Here is a 24848-nt window from a genome sequence, read left to right on the forward strand (position 1 = left end):
CGGGCTCCTTCCCAATCGCAGACGGGCGCGCGTGCATTGGCTGGAAAGTGGAACAGCTCGTCAGGGACGATCAATGCGGATCGATCAGTGCGGCGCTGCTGGCTGCGGGTTTGAGGGGGGGGTTGCGTGTTACAGTCCTCCACAATTGCATTAACGGGAAAGTTTAGGCTTGAGTAAAGTGACACTACTTTACTGCTGCACTTCCCATCATTGTTTTTCCAATTTAGGCCAACACTATCTTTATTCACAAAATGCCAAATCCTATTATAGTCGTCAGACTAAGTTTTCCCTTACGAAAAGTTTTGCATAGTATAATTACCATATTCATTTACATGTCACTTAAATACCATAGTCTTAAATACCATTAATCTATACTATTAACATCATGGTTCAGTCCAAAAACATGGCAATATTTGCACTTACTCCATTTTCATATCCTAGTTACATAACTTATACAATTGTACTAAAAAGGAGCATGGTTCTAATATGGATTTTTTTGGGGTTGTGGTCAAATCCATTGTGTTAAACGTATGCCATATTATTTACATGGGTACTTTATGGAATACCATGGTCATTTCCCACAACATTTGTATCTTAATATTATATGGTGCTATGTGATTACTACACTAAAATGCCATGCTATTTAGTTACGGGACCTACAAAACATTACCATGGTATTACCATGGTTTTTTTTTTGGACATACACCATTGTAATGCCACTGTCTCTTTTGGAAGTAATGTGGTATATTAATGTACCATAATATTACCAACTCATACCACAACTGTACCATGGTGCAGCCACTGCACTTTTTTTGTAAAAGATGGCACTCCATAGTGTTTCAATGAATACCATGGTATTACATCACAGTTTTCTAAAAACATGGTAGAACTTCTGTAATTTGATATATAGCATGGTACTATGTGATTACCATATTCATATACCACAGTAAGCCACTTCAAAGATTTATAATCATATAATATATATGAATATGGCTATATTATATATATATATATATATATATATATATATATATATACACACACACACACACTGTACCATGTGGTATATATAAACAAAAAATAAATAATATAATTTTAATAATATACATTTAAAATATATATATAAAAAAAATTTCTGTACAGCCCTACAGCATTCCATACCAATCAGTGTGGAAGTGGACTATACAGATAACTATTCCATGATGCTTGACTTGAGCCAGGTTTGTTTGCGAGGTCATTGATCAGACCTTTGGATTCAGAGTTGCATCATCCACTGAGTTCACCGTGGAGGACGTTCCTGTAGTATTCAGCTAGTGTTTCCCTGCTGTGTGAAAGAACACAGATCATCTCCAAATGAGGCCACAGGATAGATCATGAAAATGGGTGAATAAATAAACAAATACACACTTGCCTTTCCTTGTGGCCACATAATTCCCAGATAACTTTGAGAGCTGAGCCCTCCTCCTCTCTGAGCTGGGGGGGATTGTGTGATGGTGGGAGTGTGGGGGGGGGATTAACGTCACATGGTTCTCTCTGGCAGCCAGACACATGACCCGCTCCACAGGAGGGGATAAAACCCACTTGAAAGACGACGGCATAGAGACCGAGGGAGAGGAGGAGAAAAAAAGAGAAAGAGATAGAGCAAACGTCCGGTTTTCTCAGACGCTGAGGAATGCCGTCAGCCAGCTTCTCCAACACAGAAATGCAGTAGACTCGTTCCCCCTTGAGACCCTCTGCGTATTTCTTCTGCTCTCTCTATTTCTCACTCCTGAGAGTTACCTGTGGTTTTGGGCACCATGTTGTCAGAGCTTCCTGTTTTTCAATGACTGAGATCTCCACGGCCCCGCATCCCACCATCCACATACTACTTCAGAAAGATGTATTAGACAACGAATAACATGCAGACTATTCATGGTCTTGGTATTGGTCTCTATTTTACCTGCAGTGTCTTTTTTAGAGACTTGATTTGAACAAATCCTATGATTTAAACTTAACCTGTCAATCCCAATTGTACTTCGGACATCAATGATACCTAAAATTGTTCGGCCAGTTGAGGAGAGGTTTGTATTAGCACACATAAAATTGGATCTCAAAGGCTTACATTGTAATCGACATCTGGACCCAGCAAAATCTTATCTAACCTATCTTTAGTCTCACTGACTAACATCCTTATTGATGGTAACTAAAGGTTACTAAACAGACAAGATGGGATTAGTTAAATTATTTTTGTATTACGGCCCCAGAGCCATGTCCAGTGACCAAAATGTAAGACTTTAAGGTTGTTTGACAAGTGACCACCTAGCAACTGCCTACAACACGCTATTAACCACTGTATATAAAGCTTTGCAGCACTGCAGTTTAACTGTGTTTACACCGAATGCTGACCGCTGCTACAGCTTTGCTGCTTTTTCATCGTTTTTCTGTGTGAACGGCCCGTTACAAACTAAAGGCGCGGTCACCAAACAATCTAAATAGGTCCACTGTGCATTGCCAATAGTGTATTGGTGCATGAAGCACTGTTTAGAGATCACTACCAATCTAATCAGCTTTAATAAATATATTTCGGTCAATGTTAAAGGACAAGTTCGGTATTTTACACTTAAAGCCCTGTTTACAGATCGTATCTGATGAAATAGAACGGTTAAGATTAAAATTTGGACACATGCTGCTGTCCCGAGAATTTTAGGTTTATTTCGCTTCCCCCCCCCCCACCCCCACAATGGTTGTCTATATGCACTGGAAGATTCCGTCCTAAAAACACATTAAACTTTCGTTTACAAAGACGTGAAACTCACCGAGTGGTCAGGGGTGTTCACTGATATCTTCACTCAAAAATCGCTGAAAAAGATGCATTCCAACAGGTTTTATCGTAGTTTTTGTCCAACTTCATTGACTTAATAGGACGTGCTGTGAGACCGCAGCACCTTTACGGTATTACTCCGCCGCTTCTTCTTCTGCTTCTTCTGTGTATTCAATGAAATGCCCGTGGTTTGCTTGCAATTGGCAAAGGTGCATTATCGCCACCAACTGGGCTGGAGTGTCTATTATTCAAGCTCTCAACGGAAGAATCACGGGTGTGACGCGTTTGGCAAAATAGGTCCACAAAAGCGAAATAAACCTAAAATTCTCGGGACAGGAGCATGTGTCCAAATTTTAATCTTAACTGTTCTATTTCATCAGATACGATCTGTAAACAGGGCTTTAAGTGTAAAATACCGAACTTGTCCTTTAATGTGTTTGGTCTTGGCGGAACAGATCTGCTACACTGCTATGGGACTCGCTACTGCCAACACACACACGACACACTGCTGTGAGCAAGTAAGACATGCTGCTGCTGTACAATATAGCATACATGAATTACCCGTAGCAGATCTATACAGGTGGAGGGTTTCTGCTACACTGCTGCAGAAAATACTGACCAAGTATTTGAAGGGATGAGCAGCAAGCTCATTGGCTACTGATACAGCAGGAACCAATCAGCTGTTCCCTATAGAGAATGATGTGATTGCAAGCAGATTGAGTTAATGACCTATTAGACTGCGCCATCTAGAGTTTCATGACAGAACTTTGGATATTGATAAACGCAGCCAATATGCATGTTAAAAGTTAAACAAACATGAATCCAACGTGAAATCGGAAGCAGGACATTTTTTGTCTCTCGTGTGCCTGATCGCTTGAATTCCTATTGAGATGACTGCAATTAAGGTGATGTCACATTTACCATTGGTCTGCCAAATAGCCAAATCTGTTTAATGGAATTTGCCTGATTGGGAGTTTCGTGTGAGAGTGAAAAATTCCAGCGCAGATGTCACAACTGATTCAAGTTGGTCACTCGGATTTGCCATGTTGACCAACAGAAAGCTGCTTGCTTTGAAAGTGACTTTTCACATTATTGACAATGATTTTTTTTTTTGGCAGCAAAATGTTAGTGAAAAAAAAAAAGAAAGGCTAATGTGACCTTAAAGCTACATAAACAAACATAAAACCACTAAATAATTGATATGCATACTTTCATAACGGAAATGTATTGATTATATGATCATCCGCTCCAGAACTTTCAAATACCACTGAAGAACATGAGATGCATCCCAGTTTGTGTACTTATGCACTATTCTATGACGTTTTGTGGTATAAATAGTGCGAGTAGTGTGTTCACACTGAAAATTCCAAATATAAAAAGTGCACTTTAAATACCCGGATGATGCACTTAACCGGAAAAAAAAAGTGTGGAATGTTGGACACTTCATGCACTCAACTGTCTATACTTATGTAGAAGAGGGGAGGGGCTATCAGATCCTGATGTTGGATGACAAAATAGCCTTATACAATTCATACACTACATGGTTGAGTACATAGTGCGTCATTCTTAAAAAAAAAAAAAAAAGCCTTTCGTTTTATCTTAAAATCTCACACATCCTTCAGAGCCACAGGGGTGATCACAATATCTTCTAAATAAAACCAGGAGCAGTGGATTGATAAAGTGGCTCCACCTGCTGGATGTAAGCAGAACTGCAGCAGGGGATCTTCTATTTCCTGTGTTTTGCAGCAGTACAGGAAGTAGAGCACATTCTCTCCCACATCCTGTTTTAAAACTGTGGGTAGAGATAACCCTGCTCGGTGAATATACGCAGAATAGAGCGTGAAACAACGACACAAGGACGACCATTGCAAATCACGTTTATTCAAAATGACATTTTTCATTGTACAGCAAAATATACTTATATATGCAGTCTTGAAAATGGAACCGGTTTAACTTTACACCTAATATGGTAGAAACTACATGTTCAAGTCATAATCACTAAAATGTTGATTAAACTGTGCGTAGGAGTTTTGGCCCGCCACTCATCCACATTCATCTGCGCTGTAGTGCAAAGTTGTTTTAGAGTATAATATGGGTCGTGTTAAGAGTTGGAGAGGAAGATCAAGACCAAGCGTAAAACCACACCGTGTTTGCTGATGCATGTCTGCAGTGCTACAGGAAGTCCTTGTGTGAACGAGATGCATTAACACTGAGAATTTCAATTCAATCCAGTTACTCTCACCTCCAGTGGATGGAAAACACTGATGGAAACACACACACACACACACACACAGAATATCTAGGGGTTTTTCTTCTTAATGATCAGGGGTCCGACATTATCACCGGTTTCCTCGTTGTGTTTGGTGTGTGCGCCGTCGCAGTAGGGAAACTGTCCAGGGAACAAACAAATACATACAAATCACAACCACGCATGATGATCTTTCCGAGAGCATGATAACGTATCTGCACGCAGCCTGTGGTTTTGATGTTTATTCCAGCACTTTGCATTAATACATCCACAGGAAGCTCTTGTGGATTACTATGGCGCTTCAGGATGCGGCAAACAGTGACATGAGTGTGTGCATAAATGACAGAATTCACCATTTCGGGTGAATTATACCTTTAACCCTTGAAAGCCTGACATTTCAAATAATAGTCAGAAATAACTTTGATGAAACAGTTTACTGAACCTTTATCTAAAATGTGTACAGTACATCAAAAAAAAAAAAAAAAGTGTTTTATGTAGGCCTACATTTACATTTAATTTACATTAGATGCTTTTGTCCAAAACGACTTACAAATGAAGAATTATATTAATATGAGAATTATGTTTTGGATCATACTTGATACAGCAGGATTTTATGGCTCATATAGTATAATTTATGAGGAGGAAGAAAACACCTCAGTAGCCCAAACTGAGCAAAAATGTGTTAGTATGTATATGTTATACATAAGATTGTATAATGTAAATCAGTACATTATAGTTCTTTATAACAGTTAAACAGACTACTTGCATAAAATGCATTTAAATATCAGTTGTCTCTCAATATCTCAAATATCTCTCAATGTTTACACAACACCATTTTCGACAAAAATGGAAAACTTATGCGTTTTGGCTGTTCATTCACACGATAATGACGTTTGGCGCCTGAAAACCGATTTCAACGTTTTTGAAAGTTATTTTACTATTTTTTGTGAAAACGGTGACTTCATGCACATGCACATTACATGTTCAGTCTATAGACCTTATGTAGCCCCGCCCCTTTTCAGCGTTGCGCTCGTTGTCTTTTGACTTCCGGTCTGTATTTTCACAGCGATTTTGCATGTTTATTAATGAACGGCTCGTTTTAAAATCTTCCCGGTCGACTGACATTTGTTAAGTCATCTGCTTTAAACATTACAATCCTCATGATAACTTTCGTTAACTTTACATTACAATCCACTTCAAAAGCTAATTACTCCTGGACAGCAATGCCATAGAAATATACAGAGCGACCGCAAAACGGAAGTTAAAAGACAATATTCTAAAGATGGCGGCGCCCTCGTTTCTCTAGCGCATAAGGTCTATAGGCACGTAGTGTCACTTTGTAAAGAAACATCGCCAACTACTGGCATGGCAGCGTAATACAGCATTTTTAGTCGTTTTCGCTGATCCATGTGAACGGAATAGTTTTGGCAATGTCGGCATCTATATGCAAAAAACTCAAAGCAAAAACGTTTCTGTTTTTAGTACATCATTGTCATGTAAATGTGCCCTTAGCAAGGTGTAATTTAAATGCTACGTTTTATAATCAAAGTTCTATAGTTTTTAGTCAGGTGGATAAACAGTACAATGATGATTAAGGGGCCGTTTATACGACACTGTTTTCGACTAAAAATGGAAAACTTTTTATGCGTTTTGGCCGTTCATTTACAAGACAACAGTGTTTTGGGGGCCTGAAGACGCAAACTTTTGAAAACAGGTTTCAAAGTGCAAGTTTTTTAAAACACTATCGTTATCTTCTCCATGTAAACTACAAAAACACGAATTTGTGAAAACGGTGACGTCATGCGCATGCGTATCACGTGTTCAGTCTATAGGTGTGTTGTGTTCTTTACAAAGTGACATCGCCATCTACTGGCCTGGCAGCAGAATACAACATCAGTCATTTTTGCGGATCTGTAAGTGAAAAACGTGAAGGAAAAAAAAGGTTCTGTTTTAAGTACATCGTTGTCGTGTAAATGTAAAAAAAGAGATTAAAAAACGTTCCTCAAAAGCCTGTTGTCTCAAGTGTTACTTATATTTTAACATGCTTTTTCTATAAAATGATGTATGGATAATAGGGCTGGGACAATATATCGATGCATCACGATCATAGACTGTAAAAAAATATGGACGTTGTGTCTGTGATGTCACCCGTAGGTTTCTGAAGACCGTTTTTGAAGCCTAAAGTGGGCGTGGCCGACCGTCGCCATCTTGGTAGCGCGTCACTCCCGAATTTATTTATTTTTACAGTCAGACAATGAGCTGAGGTAACATGATGGCTAACAAACAGCAGACAAATGGCTAATGATGACTAATGACCACTGCAGCGGGAATCCACCTGTCACTCAAAAGTGGACACCCTTAATTGTGCAGAAATTTAAGGCTTAATATAATTTAAATGGATGAGTTATAAAAAAATTCACCCCCTTCACAGTTGTCATGAAGGGCAAAATTAGCTGTATCCAAAAGCCACTTTTTGCTCCAGGCTGTAAATATGTTTTTTTCTGCTGTAAAATTGCCCATTTTAACATGGAGGAGATGCAGATTTGACTCACTTTTGCAGCCAGCCTCAAGCGGCCAGTTGATGAATTGCCGTTTAATTCACTTCCGTGTTGGTTTCAAGAGAGAGACAGGGAGGTTGCCGCTTGATCACGATTCGTGGATCGATTCCAATTTTTCCCGAATGCATCACAGGCTACGAATGACGCTCAAATGCTCACGAAGAAGAGCGCTCATGCTTTCAGCCAGAGAATGTCTAATAAGGGGAGAAGTTCCACTCTCAGTAAACTTCCGGCTTCTGAACTGGTTGCAGTTCCACTCTGGTTCCATATGAGGGCGCTCACAGGACGAGTGCAGAATGAATGGAGGTCTATGGAGCTATACCACTCAAAATCCACTTTTCCCACTAATTTGAATTTTGTATTCGAAAGGAGATGCAAAGAAATTACACATTGCTGGGTGTTAGATTTTTTAGAGTCACTTTATTTGCTTTAAAAAGTATTTTAAAATGTCAATGACATCATACACATCGTACGACCAGAGATACTGCTTTACGGCAATCCTTCAGTCGCTTTGGTGCTTTCGCGCTCGGCACTGTCTTTTCTCTCGAGGCATCGACAACACAGCTGACACGGGTAAATACACGTGCTAGAAGAGTTTTTGTTTTGTTTGTTTCTGGTCCCGCTTCGGATGCCACGATGCCATCAAGCGGTATCTCTGGTCGTAATCAGTCCTTCACTGACCAATCAGCGTTCATTAGCTGAATGCTAGCGTGTTATGGGCAACAACAACTCAACCTGTAAGAAATCGAAAGGACATAAGTACTCGTTCAATTCAACTTTCGACTTATAACCCATGTTGAACTTGCAAAACCAACAATCAAATCTGAGATTTCTCAACGGCAATCGGGTTAAAGAGACAAATTTAGCCGTCTAGCTCCATAGACTCCCATTCATTTTGCACTCATGGGCGATCGCCCCCAGTGGAACTCTGGTGAAACTACAACCAAAATTCGGTACAATAGGACGGGAGTGGCCAGGCTCTCCGTAGACGGGCTCTGGTTCAGCTGATTCTGAGAATGTACTTGCACCTCAGAATGCTTTTATGACGCGAGTTTAATGTAAACAGCCCACTGCAAACACCCTTGTAATTCGCTTCCACTTTTTCGAACTATATGAATGATTATTTTATAGAAGGTTCAAGTGGTGTGTGTAAGGCATTGGAAGGCAGCAGTTTACGGCACGCACTGCCATCTGCTGTTAAAAACTAAGCTCAATTGGAATCGATCCAGAATCATTTCTCGATTCACGATGCATCGATTTATTGTCCCAGCCCTAATGGATAATTAAAGGTATAGTGGAGGATTTTCTTTTTCCGGGTGGATCATCAAGACTATTGGTCCTCCTAATTGTCAATCATTCTGGTGATATGTTTACGCAAGGCCGTCGTACGTGCTCGTCCCTAGGCAGTTTTCGCTTTCTGCGCATGCGCACTTTCAGGTGTATATGTGTGGTGGGCTACGGTTTCAGCCATTCATTGAAGCTCGCCGTTCTCACCGGGTTTTTTCAAAATGTCTGAGGGTCGCAAGAGAAAAAGTGTCTACAAATTGTATGACAAGAAGAGAAAGGCCTCTGAAGAAAGAAACAAGACCAGAGTGTTTTTGGGAGAATATTTCACACGCTGGCGTGCGCTAAAAGCACAGGTTGGGCTTCCCACTGATGCCTCAGTCGCGAAGTTTCTACTCGACAGGTAAAGTTTGGCATGCTAGTAAAAGTTAATGTAAGCTATGATTAGCGATGCTAGCCCTGGCACAAGTCACGCTCTCTCGTGCACACGTTTAATAGGCGTTCCCTCTCGGGAGCCGGTAGAGTGTTGCGCATGTGCATTTTTTCAAAAAGTGGAGAGGGCGGTTCTTTTCTAAAATTCGGGAAAATCCTCCACTATACCTTTAAGTAAGTAGTAGATTGTGTACAAGAGGTTTTCAACAAAGTTTTAATCATGTTAATAATTTAGAGGCCTTAGAATTTCATGTATATGATACAATAGGCTTTAAAGGGTTAAACATAGTTCATACAGATAATCTCCAAACAGACCAGCGGGTTCATTCAGCAGGAATTTAAATCCTATTAGCATGATTCATCGCGGTGGTTTCACTCACCTTCTTGGACCTCCAGCAGCGGCAGTAGACGGCCTTGTTGCCGATGTCCTCCATGTCGAAGCTGTGCACTACTTTCGGGCTGTCTTTGTTGATTGACTGGTTGACCCTGCTCTGGGGACTGCTCTGTGAACTGAAGTAGCGCGTCAGCAGGTATGTGCTCAGAGCCGCAGCCACTGCAATGGGAACGATGGTGGTCAGCTGATCTGCAAATGTACACACGAGGAGGCGCTCGTTTTTGAGAGGGCCGGGAGGTTGCCTGCTCTACACACTCAGCATCACTTTCATTATTAAAAGCATATCACATATTTCTATTGTCTAGGTAAGCTTTTGTTTTAACTTTGGGTCTGACGAGGGAGAAAAAAGATTTTTTTTTCTAGATTTTTTTTCTGGATTCTGGATTAAATATCAGTAATGAAAAAGCATGTCTAAAAGCATGTCCAACTATGAATAGTTTGTGGCAATATTTCAAAGCTTTCTGGTTTTAATTCATTTTTAAACATATATGATTTTCTATCTTTAATTTCACTTATTTATATGTTTAGAAATAACTTCATAAACAATTTCACAATTTCATTTTGCCTAATTCAATAGCTCCATATTTTCTGCAATGCATGAATTAAGAAAATCGATATGAATTTAAATTTCACCATTACTCAGCAGGAAGGCTAGTTATTAATTAACAATTATACAAATAAAACAAAATGGCCCTTTGGAACAAACAGTTTTATAGCAAATAACTTTACAATTTTATATCAGTAAACCAAAAATCTGAGTGCCCAAACAACAAATACACAGCCTAAGGACTTTAAATCATGGTTTGCAGATAAATATGATATCTGCATCACACAACAAAACACATGCTGTACAGAATACAGGTATTTTCTGGGATTATATAGACATATCTTTATGTGTCATGTGACCTAAAGTCGTCATGACACCTGGATGGCCTAAACCCATGAAACTCAATCAGCACTAAAATGTAGTCACGTGTTATGACATACAGTATGTCGACACTGATACAGACTGTGTAAATCCAGGTTGGACGTTAGTAGTGTTTAGCTGCGTCCGAAATCGCGTATTATGTGATTAGGTATTACATGTGTCTTTCATCTTGGTCAGGTGAGAAGGATTCACCTCTGACTGTTCAACTGACTTCCGCGAATCGATTCTTACGAACAATTCGTTTCGCAATTCTTTGAGACCATCACGTGATCACTGACATCTCGAGATGATGTATTACATACTCTAAAAACTGTCATAAAACAAATAAATAAAAAGAGTTGTAAACATATTGCTGCAAGTACGTGAAAGCTAAAACGTGTAAGAATCGTGCAGACCGATCTGTTTCAAATGATTCATTTAAAAGATCCTATAAATAACTCAAAATAACTATTCGTTCATCGCGAGATATGAAAACAATCGAGTTTGTCAAACTCATGTTTTGCCGCATAACATATGCTGCACAGTGACATGTCATCAAGATGCAGTTTTATTGCCTAATAAATCATTGCATTGATTTAAATATCCAAAATGCATTGTATAATGTCTGCACTTATGACATAACAATAACGCGTGCATGCAGTGTAAGCGTCTTTGCATGTTAGAATCCCAATTTAATAACTTAATCTAAAATCATTTAAATCTTAATTCACAGCATTAATTTGAACATGCCGACAAATATGTGTTGATTGCTTAGCATTTGCTAGACTGCAATCGATCAAGGTTGCCATCGGCTTTATATTAAAACAAAAATCGCTCTTACCTTTAGAAACCTTGAAACCCGGTATTAACCCCGGTTTAATCAGAGCTGAAAGCCCCGGCACTTGAGATGCCATGACGGTAGACTTGTTATAACTTCAAGTTTAAGGGCACCACAAGGTCTGAGAGACGCTGAACCCAACCAGAGGGACGCCGTGACTGCGGAAACTCTGCGTGATTGCGTCACTGAACATCTCAACCAATGGCTGGAGAGCGTGATCTCGCACTTGCTGTAAACATGGTGCCCAAATCCTTAGTGCTCCACTAGCAGTTTGGTAGTGTTTAAAGTCTTGATATTTAAATATTTCGTAAGATAAAATTTTGCATAAACAACAAAACCTCAATTGAGCGTTCACTTAACTGCAAAAAAGGAATTGAGGCATCTTTAAACTGTCAGTCGACAAGATTTCATATTGAAAAATAATGAAGAACCAAAATATAAAAATCAGTAAATAATTCAAATGAATTTAATTATTTTGTAATAGCCCATAACACAATTGTTAAACATTTCATGACACCTGCTTGCAAAGTTGTAGTTAGTAAATGATAGATTTTTATGAAATATTAGAGTAAATTGTAGTGCATGTAATAAATTCACCCCCGTTTCACAGACAAGGCTTAAGCTAGTCCAAACTAAAATGCATGTTAAGCTGTTTTAACTGAAAGCAACTTGCACTGACTTATCTTAAAATACATCACTGCCATTTTGTCTCAAGATGCACAACAGTAATGTTTTTTTTTTCTAAGTCACGTTTATAAAAGCTACTTAAACATCCTAATTGAAGGCCTGCCCTGTTTGTAAAACCAAGCTTCAGTCATATTATTTTCAAGTGCTTTGTTCCTCCACACAAAACTGGAAAAAGCTCCTATAAAAAGTTTATGAATAATTATATTTAAATATGTATATATGTATATATATATATATATATATATATAATGTAATCAATTGCTTAAAGTTGCAAGTTTATTTATCTATATAAATAAACTTGCAACTTTAAGCAATTGATTACATTTATTTTCTGGGCAAGCAGATGAGATAAGTGAATTTAATTTTTTCAGAGATTTTACTTTACTATTAAAACCCAAACAAAGGACAAAGTTTAGTGTTTTTGCAACAAGACCTGTACACCACCTGTTTAATAAATGTCAGAAAAAAAAACATGCAGACACAAAGCATTTCAGACTTTAGTAATCATTTTATTACACAGTTTTAATCAACACACAAAGCTCAACGAGCCTGTCAGGAAATTAAATATACAGAAGTTTGTCTGTGAGGAGTTTGTGTCCTCCCACCCAGGGACCCAATCGAGTCTGGCTGAACCATGTTAGCATCTAATTCAACAAGAGCAGGAAAAGAAAAAAAAGCAAACTAAGAGTTACAAGGGTGGGTTGGGGGAAAGAGAAAAAAAACTAAAGAAAAACAATAAGACGCATGTTATAGAGACTGCCTTAAATAACTGGTCCAAAACCCTTCGTGATGGTGAATGTTTGTGAAGTTGGTCGTGGCTAAGGAAAGGGGTAGAGAGTCTTTGCAATGGCAAATGGAAACAAAATATATATATTCATAGTATTCAAGTCCATTAGAATACTCCAAAGGAGAAGACAGGAGGTCCATTTTCCTTTAACTGCTATGATTTTAAAAGAATTCCTTTGATAGATTTTATACAAAAAGACAGCCAGCATACCCCTCCCTTCTCTGCAGTAAAGAAATCAAAAAAAAAGAAAAAAAAAAAGAAATTCCTGATCCAATGTACAGTTGGAAGCCCAGGAAATGGAAATGAAAAAGTAAACTGTAAAAAACATATCCCTCTATGTCCAGACTATCACAAATTGCAGGGAGAAATCAAAAAATGATAATAATATAGCCCTCCCTTCCCAGTGCTTAAAAACAACAAGGAATGCTTTTAGAGCCATAAACATCTTCTACAGCAAAATTGATACGGACTGATCCTAAGCAGCGGGTACGTCGCTATAGCAACGGAGAAGGTAAAGCAGGAGCTGTGGAGTGGAGGTTTGAATTTTGGGGAGGAAAAGGGGCTACAGCTGAAGTTTCAGTATGTACACCATGGCTGCCAGAGGGCTAAGAGTGGGGGAGGTGCTCTGGTGAGGGGAGGCGTGGCTTAAAGAAAGCACTCCAATGGAAACCAACAAGATCTGTTTTTTTCTTAAGCTTTTTTTCTTTTTTTTAATCTTTTGAACGTTCAAAATCTCCCCTAATCTTAAGATGGAGAGGTGTCATTTTCTCCCATCATGATTCTAACTCCAAAACTACATTGCATACTTTTGTGTCCATTCCCGAGCTATTCTGTTGTACCTGTGAGGGGGAGACAAAAAAAAAAAAAAAAAAAAAAAATCAGCATAACATTCCAGCAAAATATTTGCATGACACATAACAGGTAATACAGACTTTGAAAGGAACCTGTTGTTGAAAGATGGGGCAGTCAACAACTATATGGGACTTAAACATCAGTGCAGGAATGTATGTGTGTTTGTGAAGTACGATCAACTTCTCTAAAGACAGATGAAAATGTGATTTGATCCCTTTGACATGTTGAAAAATGTTGGGCATCACCAATGACTGGCATGCAATTATATAGAAACTCTTCAGTAATCCCTTGAACTCTCATAAGGTCCTGACGCAGCCTCAATTGCTTTTTCCACCTACATTTGCCAGTAACGGTAGTTCAAAAAAAAAAAAATATCTAATGGGCGCCTGCTGGCATTTAACAACCTTTTCTGTTGAATTTGATAAACAAATTGTCCTGTTCAAAATATTACACCCAGTCCAGTATTGTTTGGATAAAAGAAAACGCTGTTGCTTTTTTGAGCTATTGAAGACAGCTTTCTTTTCTTTTTTTAATTATAGCAAACTTAAAATATTTCCACTTCTTCTGTGGCTTTACAGTCAACTACAAGGCTCAGCAAAAAAAGAGAGCAAATTATTCACAAAACAAGACTTCAGAGTATCAGTGTAACCTTCATAGGGAAGAAAGGTGACAATGTAAATAGGAAACTGCGTAGGCAATAGCATGGCTAATAATGCAAATGACTGCAAGACAGCACCTATGGGGAAGAGCGTTAGGGCAAACACAGTGTGTGGTATTGATCTAGTTCACAGGAGGACACTCACTTTTCCCTGTCAGTCTTGTAAATGCGGGCGATCTCAGGTACTAAGGGGTCGTCCGGATTGGGGTCACACAGCAGGGAGCAGATGGACAGGAGAACTGAAGTGCAAGAGAAAAAAAAAAGAAAAAAAAGTTTACGTAAAAAATAACACAAAGGCACTTTAAAAAGAGTTGTCCTTGTTTAGACAGCTGTCATCTAATATCAGGACACTCATTCCTTATGGAATAAATTAAGCACCAAAAATCTGTTACGTACAGCTCAAATGTACATAAATGAAAATGTATATCTAACTATATAGTTAGAAATTGTACTCGTAAAAAAAAAACCCCTGAGAAGCATCAAATTTGCCTTAAGCTGCATGCATTTACAATTAGACGCTAAAGGAAGAAACACTGAAAATATTCTCCAATGTTGCTTTCTCTAGTTTTTATTTCTCTCATATTAAAGATGCAGATTTTAAACTGAAGAATCAGATTATTCATAGAAATAATTGTCATACCAGCTTCAAAGGCTTTTTCATGGCAGATACAGATAACAATCATTTGATAAATTTCAGTTTAAAAAAGGTCAGAAAATTCTGTACACAACACACAAAATTCTTTAATTGTGCTTGTAACAAATTTCAACACCCAATAGGATTTGGACTGCTACATTATTTAAAGCAGTTCTCACAGCACTTCAAGCTATGAGAGAGCTTGAGCATCCAAACAACACAATTTAGCTTTGAATATTTTGTCTATATTAATTTAGGATATGTCAGAATTCTCCAGAACACCACATGGGTCCATATGGAAGCAACCCAATAAAATCCATACAGGCTTGACCATGGGAACATAGAGGTTGAGGCCAAGAAAACAACATTTCTGGAATGAATTGTCAAAAAGACAGTTTGAAAACTAATAGCTGAACCCTGGTGGTGTTTTACCTTTGGAGATGGTGAGTGCCGGTGACCACTGTGACCTCAGAATATCCAGACAGATGCTGCCATTGCTGTTGATATTTGGGTGATAGATTCTTGTGGTAAACGCAACCTGAGTAAGGAAGGAGACAAAACATAAGCACACAAAACACACCCGTTTCAGGCTAAACAGTAATTACTACCGCCAACACAAGAACAGTTCTTAATGTAGATTAAAATCCAAACACAAGCACTGGATTCCTTGAAATTAACAAGATTCTCTGCATTCATTAAGTGTTCTCCATATGATTTACAGTCTTGATAAGCTGAATTATTTGACTATATGGTGGGAGGAAAAACATTTCCTCATATCATGGCAAAAAAAGTGCAGGTTGGTAAAATGAGATGATTCAAAGAGACAAATAATTAAGCAGCACCTGAGAATAACCAAAACACCTGAGAAGCTGTGCCAAACTGGTGTGGACGTTACTGACCTTTGGCGGTTTGAAGGGATAATCTGTGGGAAAGTGTATGGTCAAGAAGAACACTCCACCCTGGTAAGGACTGTCATTCTGTAGGGAAAACATTTTAATTAGAATTAAATGTGTTTGTTTATAGTTTAACGCCATACCAGTAACCCTAGCTATATTCATGGAGAGAAAAAAGTGAAATATATTTCTAAACAAAAGTTTAAAATGTTGAAATATATAGACCAACAAAATTTTAAAAGAATTATATATTTATTTATTTTTACATTTATCTTTGATCATTCTAAAACTAAACCTGGTCTAACTTCATTAATCTTCAAAATTTAGAGACAACATCATTTCAAGATAACATTATTATGCTTCAAGTTCAAATGATTTCTGTAATGTCGTGTGCCACTATAGGGGATACAAGAAAAATACTTACTGGTCCCATTATTGTGGCCTGCCAATGAAACACTGAAACAAGACAAACAGAAACGTCAGAGAAAGCCTGTATAACATCATGTTTATCTTACATTCTTAAAATCTTTCTAATACTCAGAGATACAATTTTGATTGGCAAGCTCAGGATCAGTCTTGTCAGAAAAAAAAAAAAAAAAAAAAAAGAGCCCACTGAGGAATACAGTATAAAATATGATGAAGCAAATTTGGGTACAATTATGTTGTCATATTTCAGTCAAGTCTCTGAGGCACTAAGTGGGTCATGGTTGTATGATTCATGGTTTAATGAAGTGTCGACTCTTTTGAGGGAAGCTATACATGTTATTTGTCAGTTCAAACAATCCCTTGTCTTGTGGTTGAGCCTCACACTAGATATTGATGAGCAAATCTATCAAGGCACACAGAAAACATGATCAAGACAGGAAAAAGAACTGACATTATGTGATTGAAGCCATTCAGTTCCTATAAGTCACCATATTGTCGCTGTAGGACAGAAACCTTCATATCTTCAATCTTCATATTTCGTCTTTTTTTCATAAATCACAACGATTGGTCAGCCTTTATGTCTGTCTGTTGTTCTTGCAACCATTTAAGTAATTAAAAGTATTAAAAGAGCATGAGACTAAACCTCATTGGCTCCTCAAACTGTGGCTAAAACCTCATAACTCCACTCCCCTCTATCGTGAATGAAGAACGGCGCACAGTTTGAACCGTCTCTGCTGGTTTGCAATGCGAAAGTAAATAAAAAACTGGTTATTTAATAAGTACAGCGGTTTCTTTACTCAAACACTATACATAAAGGTTATTTTTTTATGCATTTGAGGAGCAGAGAAGAGTGTCTTAGTCTAGCATTTGCCATCGAGTCATAGCCAGTATGTCTTAAATAGCCTGCGCTCAATAACATGAGATTTTGGCTAAATGACAGAAAAAAACTGAGCGCCAACATAGCTACAATAAGCTTTATAATCTGTATGTTGCTGAAAATGTAACTAACTGCCTCAGATGCAGCCAATAAAAACGCGTATGTCCGGAATTTTCCTAAATCCGCGTATGTCCGGAATTTTCCTAAATCCGCTGGTCAAAAACCTTTTAACTTCATTTGATCTTGATTTCTGTAAAATGTTACAAATATAACGACCCATGCAAGTGTCTGAACATATATAACTCCACAATATCAACTTTGAAAACATGGAGTTTAGGCTAATTATTAAAAAAAAAAGTTTTTTCCATTTCCTGAAAAATTGCATTTCTGGATACAGGGTTTTCACCCGACAGCAAAGATATAGAGCTGATTCTGAACATTTAACACTCCGAAATAACAAACAATAAAAAGCATATCTATGCCTTTAAGACTCCACTGTTTAAAATGTCAGCAGACAGTAGATGACTAGTTGTTACACCATAATGTATCAGTAGTATTTCTCAAACTTAACTTAACATGCATACTTACAATACAGGCTTTTATGATGTCTAACTATCTAAAAAATGCTCAAGTTTTGATGTACCTTAGACTAAAAATATGGCTTTAGAACTTTATCCCTTTGAATGAATTGGCTCATGATAAGTGGTCTCTATATGAAGGATGTTGATGAGGAAGAACCGAAAGAGAGGTTATTCTGGCAAACAACTCATTACATCAATAATTACGAAAACAAAATGTTTTGTTTTTAGAATAACGTGCACCATGAATCGTCCAAAACAAAACCAGGAATATGGATTAAAAGTGAATGTTGAATTTGCAACACAAAGCAGAAATTACCAGTGATCATATTCAGAATACCTGTAAATTGAATTGGGAAGAATAAACATACATTAGTTTGTCAAATACATCGGTGGGTAAAGCGAGTTACTTACTGTCATCCCCTACTGGGCCCGCTGAACACTGAGCAGGTGGGTCACGGCCCAAATCATGCAGCTCCTGAAACACACCAGAAACAAAAATGGAGGTTAAAAAGTGCTCACCTACCATGACTTGAAACCCAGCAGGTAAAGCTGTGAATCACCTGTCCAGATCACCTTCCTGAAACACCTGCAGTACACGCTGCTAACAATGAAGCACCAAAATGAAACTGAGAAACTGACACCGAAACTAAATACTCCAAATATCTGTGCATTTGACAAAATGACAGTAAAATACACCAAACCGACGTACTGGTTGGGTGACTAAGAAGAGAATAAAGAGGTCAATAATCAAATCAGACACATAACAGTTTGTGTAATGGGAGTTATTGCTGCTGTAATGACATGAGAGGTGACCACAGCTTATGTAACGTATTTGTTTTCAGGTTAGTATGTTCTACTGAAACCCGAGAGAACTAAAAAGCTTCAAAATTGTCAGAAAAACTCAACAAGGGGTCATAAATGTGAATATGAATGCTTTGGACCACGTTCATAACGTCAATTTGCTTGCGCCACGAGCTAACCTCAAATATCCAGATATATAATGTGAGAGTTTGGCTTTAAAATCGAACAGTTGGACTCAAACACCAAATATTAAGATGTTATTAAGGACAAAAAGATATTTAACTATATAAACCACCAATATAATCCGAAAATTACTTAAAAACACATAAATGCAAAAGCCAACTGATGGGCCAGATGCCTCTCCCTGAGCGGTTAGCCAGTTAACAACACAAAACAGCACGATATAAACAAATGCAACATAATAACACTGTACATTAATATATTGATGATAAAAACACAGTCACTTGAAGATGTTGCGGAGGATATAAACGATCTTTGTTTAAGGTTTTCAAACGGGCCTTTAGCATTTTTGGCTACGAAGGGTTAGCATGCTAACACGTTATCATGAGATAACATTAATCCTCAAGTGAGCCATTGCAAACCGACTTCCATTTCAAATGCCTGTTTATTTCTGTTTGAGATTAAAAGCGATGGGAAACAAACAAAAGTGAAACGGTAGAATCATTTGATATCAGTCTCACACAGTTCGACGGAGGGTCGCCAGCTAACATGCTAACCGTTAGCCCGGGCCGAACCGTCGAACCGGGGTGCTTTACTACACTTGTCAACCCACCAGCGGCACACTTAACACTTTTAACTTCTCAGTAACATCCCTTAATTCGCCTTTCCAGGGTAAAATAGGAAGGATGATGCGGAATAGGGCAATGGCGCCCGTGACTTCCTTCTCTTACCTTGTGGATTCTTTTCAGAGCCATTGTGTTGTGCTGTTACTGCTGTCAAAAACACAAAAACCAGACTTATACTCGATTAAAACGACGCTTCTTTAATTTCAACGCGGCCAACCCCTCGGGTGTCGTAATAAAGGACGCCTTGGGGTGATAATTCAGTCGGTGTTCTGTGTGTGTGACGGAGCCGGTTGGTGTAATTTGAAGGCGAAACTGAAAGGTGGTGCTGGTAGCGGTTCGGTCCTTCCTCCTGCAGCAGCGGCAGCGAGTAGCTACCGCATCACGCAGACTGCGCTGCTCTAATCAGATCCTTCCGCCAATGGACGCAGTCGCCGGGGACAGATTGCGCGCCGACGCCAGTTGCTAGATAATGCTGTAGTGAATCACGAAACTGATGCAATAGCGGAGCCAAAATGGCGGCCAGTGCTCAGCGACTTTAATGCTATAGAGCCCAAATGAACGCCTGTGGTTGAAAGCTTCCATTTCGAGCCGACAAACGAGCTTGATGATCACCTCAGAAATAGAATGGAAAGAACTATGAGAATATAAATATGATCTGACGAGATGTTTATTGTAAGTCATATTTACATTCAAATGAGGAGAGCAGTTTATTCTATTTCAACATAAATGACAATAACATACATACCCTCGACTAGAGGAAGTTTCACCATTGCGGAGGGATATTTGAGAAATTAATGTTTTATCGTGGCAAAATACGAGATTATCGTCTGTAGATAATGGAATGTGTGTGAAACTAGGGACCACTGCTGTGCAAGTTTTATTATTTAGCAATTATTCATTATTTTTTATCAAACATGCCACATTAAGTTATGTTAGTAAGTATGCATTTTACCTGTATATTTTTAGGTTTAATTTATATATATGATATATATATATTCTGATTGGAATTGATTTGATGCATTAGAAACCTTTATGTATTGTCTTACCTGCCTTTGTTCTCATTTCTAATATTTGATTGTCTAAACAATTAATAGCACATATTTTTAGGTGCTTTTGTCTGATCCTCATAATCCTGATTACACAAATCCAAAAAGATCAAACTATCGGCCTATATTCCTAAAATACTTTGTTTCATCGTGATATCTTTATCCTGCAGCACAGATTTATGCCCTCTACCCCATTCAGACAAACACATTCATTGAGAGAAAAAAAAGGACTAAGGTGGAATCATTCAGTTACAATAGAATAGAACAGAATAGTATTGTTGATGTGCAACATACAATGCAATACAAAATAATACTGATTAATACAACACAACAAAATACTGCAAAATGTGTGCTGTGTGGCAGTACCATAAAGTGATGGTATTAGATGATGCAATGATAATCTCGGTACTGAATGACTATCAGACATTATTTGCATGCTATTATATGGCAGCTTACTTATAATAACACCATGGTGTCCAAAATCCATGGTATTAACATGCTGCAATACCAAAAAACAATTGTAATACCATAATGTATAATGTAGTACATTATAGTATATTTGCATTGTAAAAACACTCAAGTAGGCTACATTTTTAATACATCTAATAGTAGGCTACGTCTTTTTCAAGTGGGTAGTAACGAAACAGCATTCTAATGGTATTTATACAACATTCTTGATGGATGGATAGATTCTAGATAATTTAAACAGCCTAGGCCTAATAATAATAATAACATTGAAGCTGTTTGTTCTTTCAACATTCACAATACACCTTTGGACGCTGGTTCTTCTTTTAACATCCATACTACAGATTTTCTTGTATTTTGTACATTCAGATAGACTTTCTACGCATTAAAAAGACTGACGTCAATAAAGCAGCAACAATGCCTTGGCGCGCGCGCTCTCTCTCTCATCTCGTGCGCAGGGAAACCCCAAATCAACCTCCGCGTGATGGCGGTATGAGGCAGTCCCTGCAAGCCAGAGCGTGGGAGTTCCTGTCTTCGCCATGTCGGGGTGGTGCTGCAACTCGCTGAGGATACCCTGAACCGAGCAGAAGTCTCCCAGCCCCCCTCCTGCTGCTGCTGCTCCATCCATCCATCCATCTATCTGTCTACCCATCCGCCCCCACACGGCACCAGGCAGAGTCCAGCATCCCCAGCATCACTGTTTCCCCCGGATCAGCTGCGACACATCTTTCCCTCTGACCGACGGTGGACTGAGGAGAGACGCACCAAGTGATGCGGCTTCTGCAGCCCGCGCATCCCGCAGCACCGAAGACCGCACGCTCACCCGTTAGGAGTAGGCGCACTTTCCCCGTTATCTACAACAACCCATGAGAATGTCCAGCACAGACATCATGGGTTTAAACCCTACCGACCGCGTAATCAAATGTAAGTGCATTGTTGTTGTGTTCTTTATTAATCATACTCAGCACATTTAAGCATGCAGCATTATGCGATTGTGAATGGTTTGCGATGATTCTGTTTCTATGATGATGCACTGTAAGGTTTTAAAAACGTGATAATTCATGCATAAATGATTGATCAGTGATCAAAGGATGATCATATAGTGTGTTTGCCTTAAAAAAACAACAACCTTTCTTTCCTTTATGAGATTGGCAAACCCATTAAGGCTCCCTATATGCTCAGTGATGCTGATGCAGGCGAGATATGGCAATCCAGCTTAACATTTATTCCTTAAAACTAACATCTATTATTATGTTATTAATTGCAAGTAATTCATGGACTAGTATCTTTTCAGTTCTGCGTCATTAACTTCATTATATACTGATTCTTATTCAGTGACTAGCATTAATGCTCATTCATCAGAAACTATTCCTTATTTTTTGCAATCAGTCACTATCTAAAAAAACAACAACAAAAAAAACAAAAAAAACACTGTTGTTAACTACTAGAATAAGAATTATTACTTACAACCTGTAGATAGTGACTCAAATTATGTAGTAGGGTACAACGGGGCTAAAGGCACACCGGGGTAAAAGGCGCATTTGATTATATTCTCCTCTAAACCACTAGATGGCACAGAGCTTTCCTAAACATCCTCTTTTCAAGATGCACGTGGAAATTTGGCTGCAATCGCTAGCAGCTATATTTTTTTCCCCAGATTGGTAGGGGAAGACTCATGAATATTCATTAGGGAAGTCATCCCTGATTGGTCTTAACCCCAGTGACGGGTAGGTTTAGGGGTGGGGTTAAGGAGGTCATAAGACCCCCAGTGACGGGTAGGTTTAGGGGTGGGGTTAGGGGTAGGTCATCAGACCAATCAGGGATGACTTCCCTAATGAATATTCATGAGTCTTCCCCTACCATCCTGGGAAAAAAAAATATCGCTCGCGGGCAGCAGCACAAAGTTGACTCTGTGCTAAATTGATCTAATATTTATTGTTTAATGAAAATCGATACAATTATTGTCTATATTTTGACAAAGGTCTTGTTAATGATTTTCAGTTTTGTTCAAGGTAAATAAAGCAACAGTTTTTCAATAATGGAAGAATATGTAAAAATATGGTATTTGGAGTAAAAAAAGCTCCTGCTGTTTCGGGTGAAAGGCACAATAACTAACATGATAATAAATAGCTGGCTGACTTTTCCATTTGTTGACATGACATGGTTAAATAGATGATAAATAATATATATTAAATTGGCTGTCCACCTTAGAGATAATCACCATATTTATAATGAAGCCATCATGTTTAAAAAAATATGATATTAATCATATCATATAATAAAACATCATATTTATTGTTACTTTACACTACTTTATTGCTACTTTATTGTTGTTATATAACATTTTAATGGGATCTCTTTCAATGCTTTCAGAACTTTTTGTTTTTTAAAATAATTTCGTTTCTGTATTTTTAAAATGAACGTATTGTAATGAATTTTAATATATTTATTGAGCAAAATTTAATTATTTTATTTATCAAAATAAATAGAAAATAAACAAACTTTGCTAAAGTGATTTTTTTGAACAAGTATTAACTTAGACATTTATTATTAAAAACATATTATTTTTAGCTAAAGTATCTTTTAACCTGGACAAAATGTGGGCTTTAAAAATGATACATTTATAAGATTTTTAAACGAACAAACCACTTTTATGATATAATTCTGTTTCTTCAATCGTACATTATGGGCGTAGTGAAAAGCAAAATTTTCTTAAGGTGTGCCACTTTATCCTCATTGTACCCTATCTAATAAGTGCAGTAATGTGAAGTAGGCTAGACACTAGTAACTAATGAAATGTACTTGTATCTATATTACCTTTACACTGAATTTTTACACATAGCAATTAAAAATAAATACTAGAAACATAAATCAAGACAAACGTTTTAAAGAATAAATGTGAAACCGGCTTGCCACATATGTGGAGCGTATCGACGGCTGCGCGCGCCTGCTGGCGGATAGATGAACTGTTATACAGTGCCAGGTTACCCCAGAGAGAGAGATAGAGGGGGGAGGAGAGCAAGAGAGAGATTAGCATCTCGATCCAATGAAATATTTTTGGCAGTTTGAGGATGACAGCGAAAGGACGACTTAAAGGTAGCGTGGCTTTTGCATTGCATTCCTGCATTATTGTATGCATCTCCTTGTGCTCGCCTTTACGCATCTTTTACTCCAATGTCAGTGCGCGCGCTTGTCGGATAGCAGCACTCGGATAACGAGATGATTGTTAACGTATCGATTGTGCGTGTAATTATGTAAAATTTGCATTGCCTCGAGCCCTTGCACGAGTGCACTCTTGTCATGCGGGGAAAATGCGCTGAGATGCTCGCAATGTCAGCTCGTGCACTGACATGGACATCCTTGCATAGATGGCCTATGAGGGTATGTTAGGCTACGTTCACACTGCAGGGCTTAATGCTCAATTCCGATTTTTTGAAAAAATTCGATTTTTTTGCAAGGCCGTTCACATTTCCAATTAAATGCGACCTTTTGTGATCTCCTGTGTGAACGTGAAATGACCCAGAAGTGACTCGCATGCGCAGAAGAGTACTCAACGGTCAACGACGTCACTTTTTGTTTGCGGAAGTAGCTAAACTTTAACTGTGATTCTCTCTCACACTCACACACACACACACACACACACACACACGAGCGCGCGCAGCGACCGTTACACAAGAGCCAGACAGCAGCCGCTGACCTATCTAATATCAGATTCAGCACAAATAAGTTAACATAACGTATATAATGGCCGTGGGCTTTTTTTTTTTTTTTTTTTTTAATTAACGGGCTCGTCGAGGTCGACCCGTTCGGCAGATTTACCTCAGCTCGACGAATATGCAGTCCGTTTTCAAACCGACGACTACTTCAACGCAGG

General features: G+C 38.3%; 3 protein-coding genes across 6 annotated transcripts in view; 1 reads left to right on the plus strand and 2 right to left on the minus strand.

Annotated features, from left to right (window-relative positions):
• Positions 1-4660: 4660 nt before the first annotated feature.
• On the minus strand, positions 4661-11633 carry LOC309504161 (CDGSH iron-sulfur domain-containing protein 1). 2 transcript variants are annotated; one of them, XM_082177214.1, is made up of 3 exons: positions 11465-11633; positions 9703-9875; positions 4661-5189 (listed from the first exon to the last, which is right to left on the minus strand). In XM_082177214.1, exons 1-3 carry the CDS (start codon positions 11535-11537, stop codon positions 5100-5102), a joined length of 336 nt encoding a protein of 111 aa, XP_082033340.1. In that variant the 5' UTR covers positions 11538-11633; the 3' UTR covers positions 4661-5099. The 2 variants fall into 2 exon arrangements, with proteins under 2 accessions (XP_082033340.1, XP_082033339.1); XM_082177213.1 differs by having other exon boundaries at positions 9703-9905; positions 11465-11632.
• A 1003-nt stretch (positions 11634-12636) lies between these two features.
• Positions 12637-19830, minus strand: ube2d2 (ubiquitin-conjugating enzyme E2D 2). Its single transcript, XM_082177202.1, has 7 exons — positions 19569-19830; positions 18268-18331; positions 16397-16428; positions 15979-16056; positions 15512-15617; positions 14591-14684; positions 12637-13774 (listed from the first exon to the last, which is right to left on the minus strand). The coding sequence occupies exons 1-7, from the start codon at positions 19590-19592 to the stop codon at positions 13729-13731; spliced, it is 444 nt and encodes a 147-aa protein (XP_082033328.1). The 5' UTR covers positions 19593-19830; the 3' UTR covers positions 12637-13728.
• Positions 19831-20039: 209 nt separating this feature from the next.
• ppp3cb (protein phosphatase 3, catalytic subunit, beta isozyme) overlaps positions 20040-24848 on the plus strand; it is a 48634-nt gene continuing 43825 nt past the window's right edge. For all 3 annotated transcript variants that reach the window (XM_082177027.1, XM_082177029.1, XM_082177028.1), the window contains exons 1-2: positions 20040-20135; positions 21344-21898. In XM_082177027.1, the coding sequence (XP_082033153.1) occupies positions 21841-21898 (58 nt within the window). In that variant the 5' untranslated portion in view covers positions 20040-20135; positions 21344-21840. The remainder of the gene's footprint in view (positions 20136-21343; positions 21899-24848) is intronic.

This window comes from Leuciscus leuciscus (assembly GCF_965113295.1).
Source record: "Leuciscus leuciscus genome assembly, chromosome: 8".
Classification (NCBI taxonomy): domain Eukaryota; kingdom Metazoa; phylum Chordata; class Actinopteri; order Cypriniformes; family Leuciscidae; genus Leuciscus; species Leuciscus leuciscus.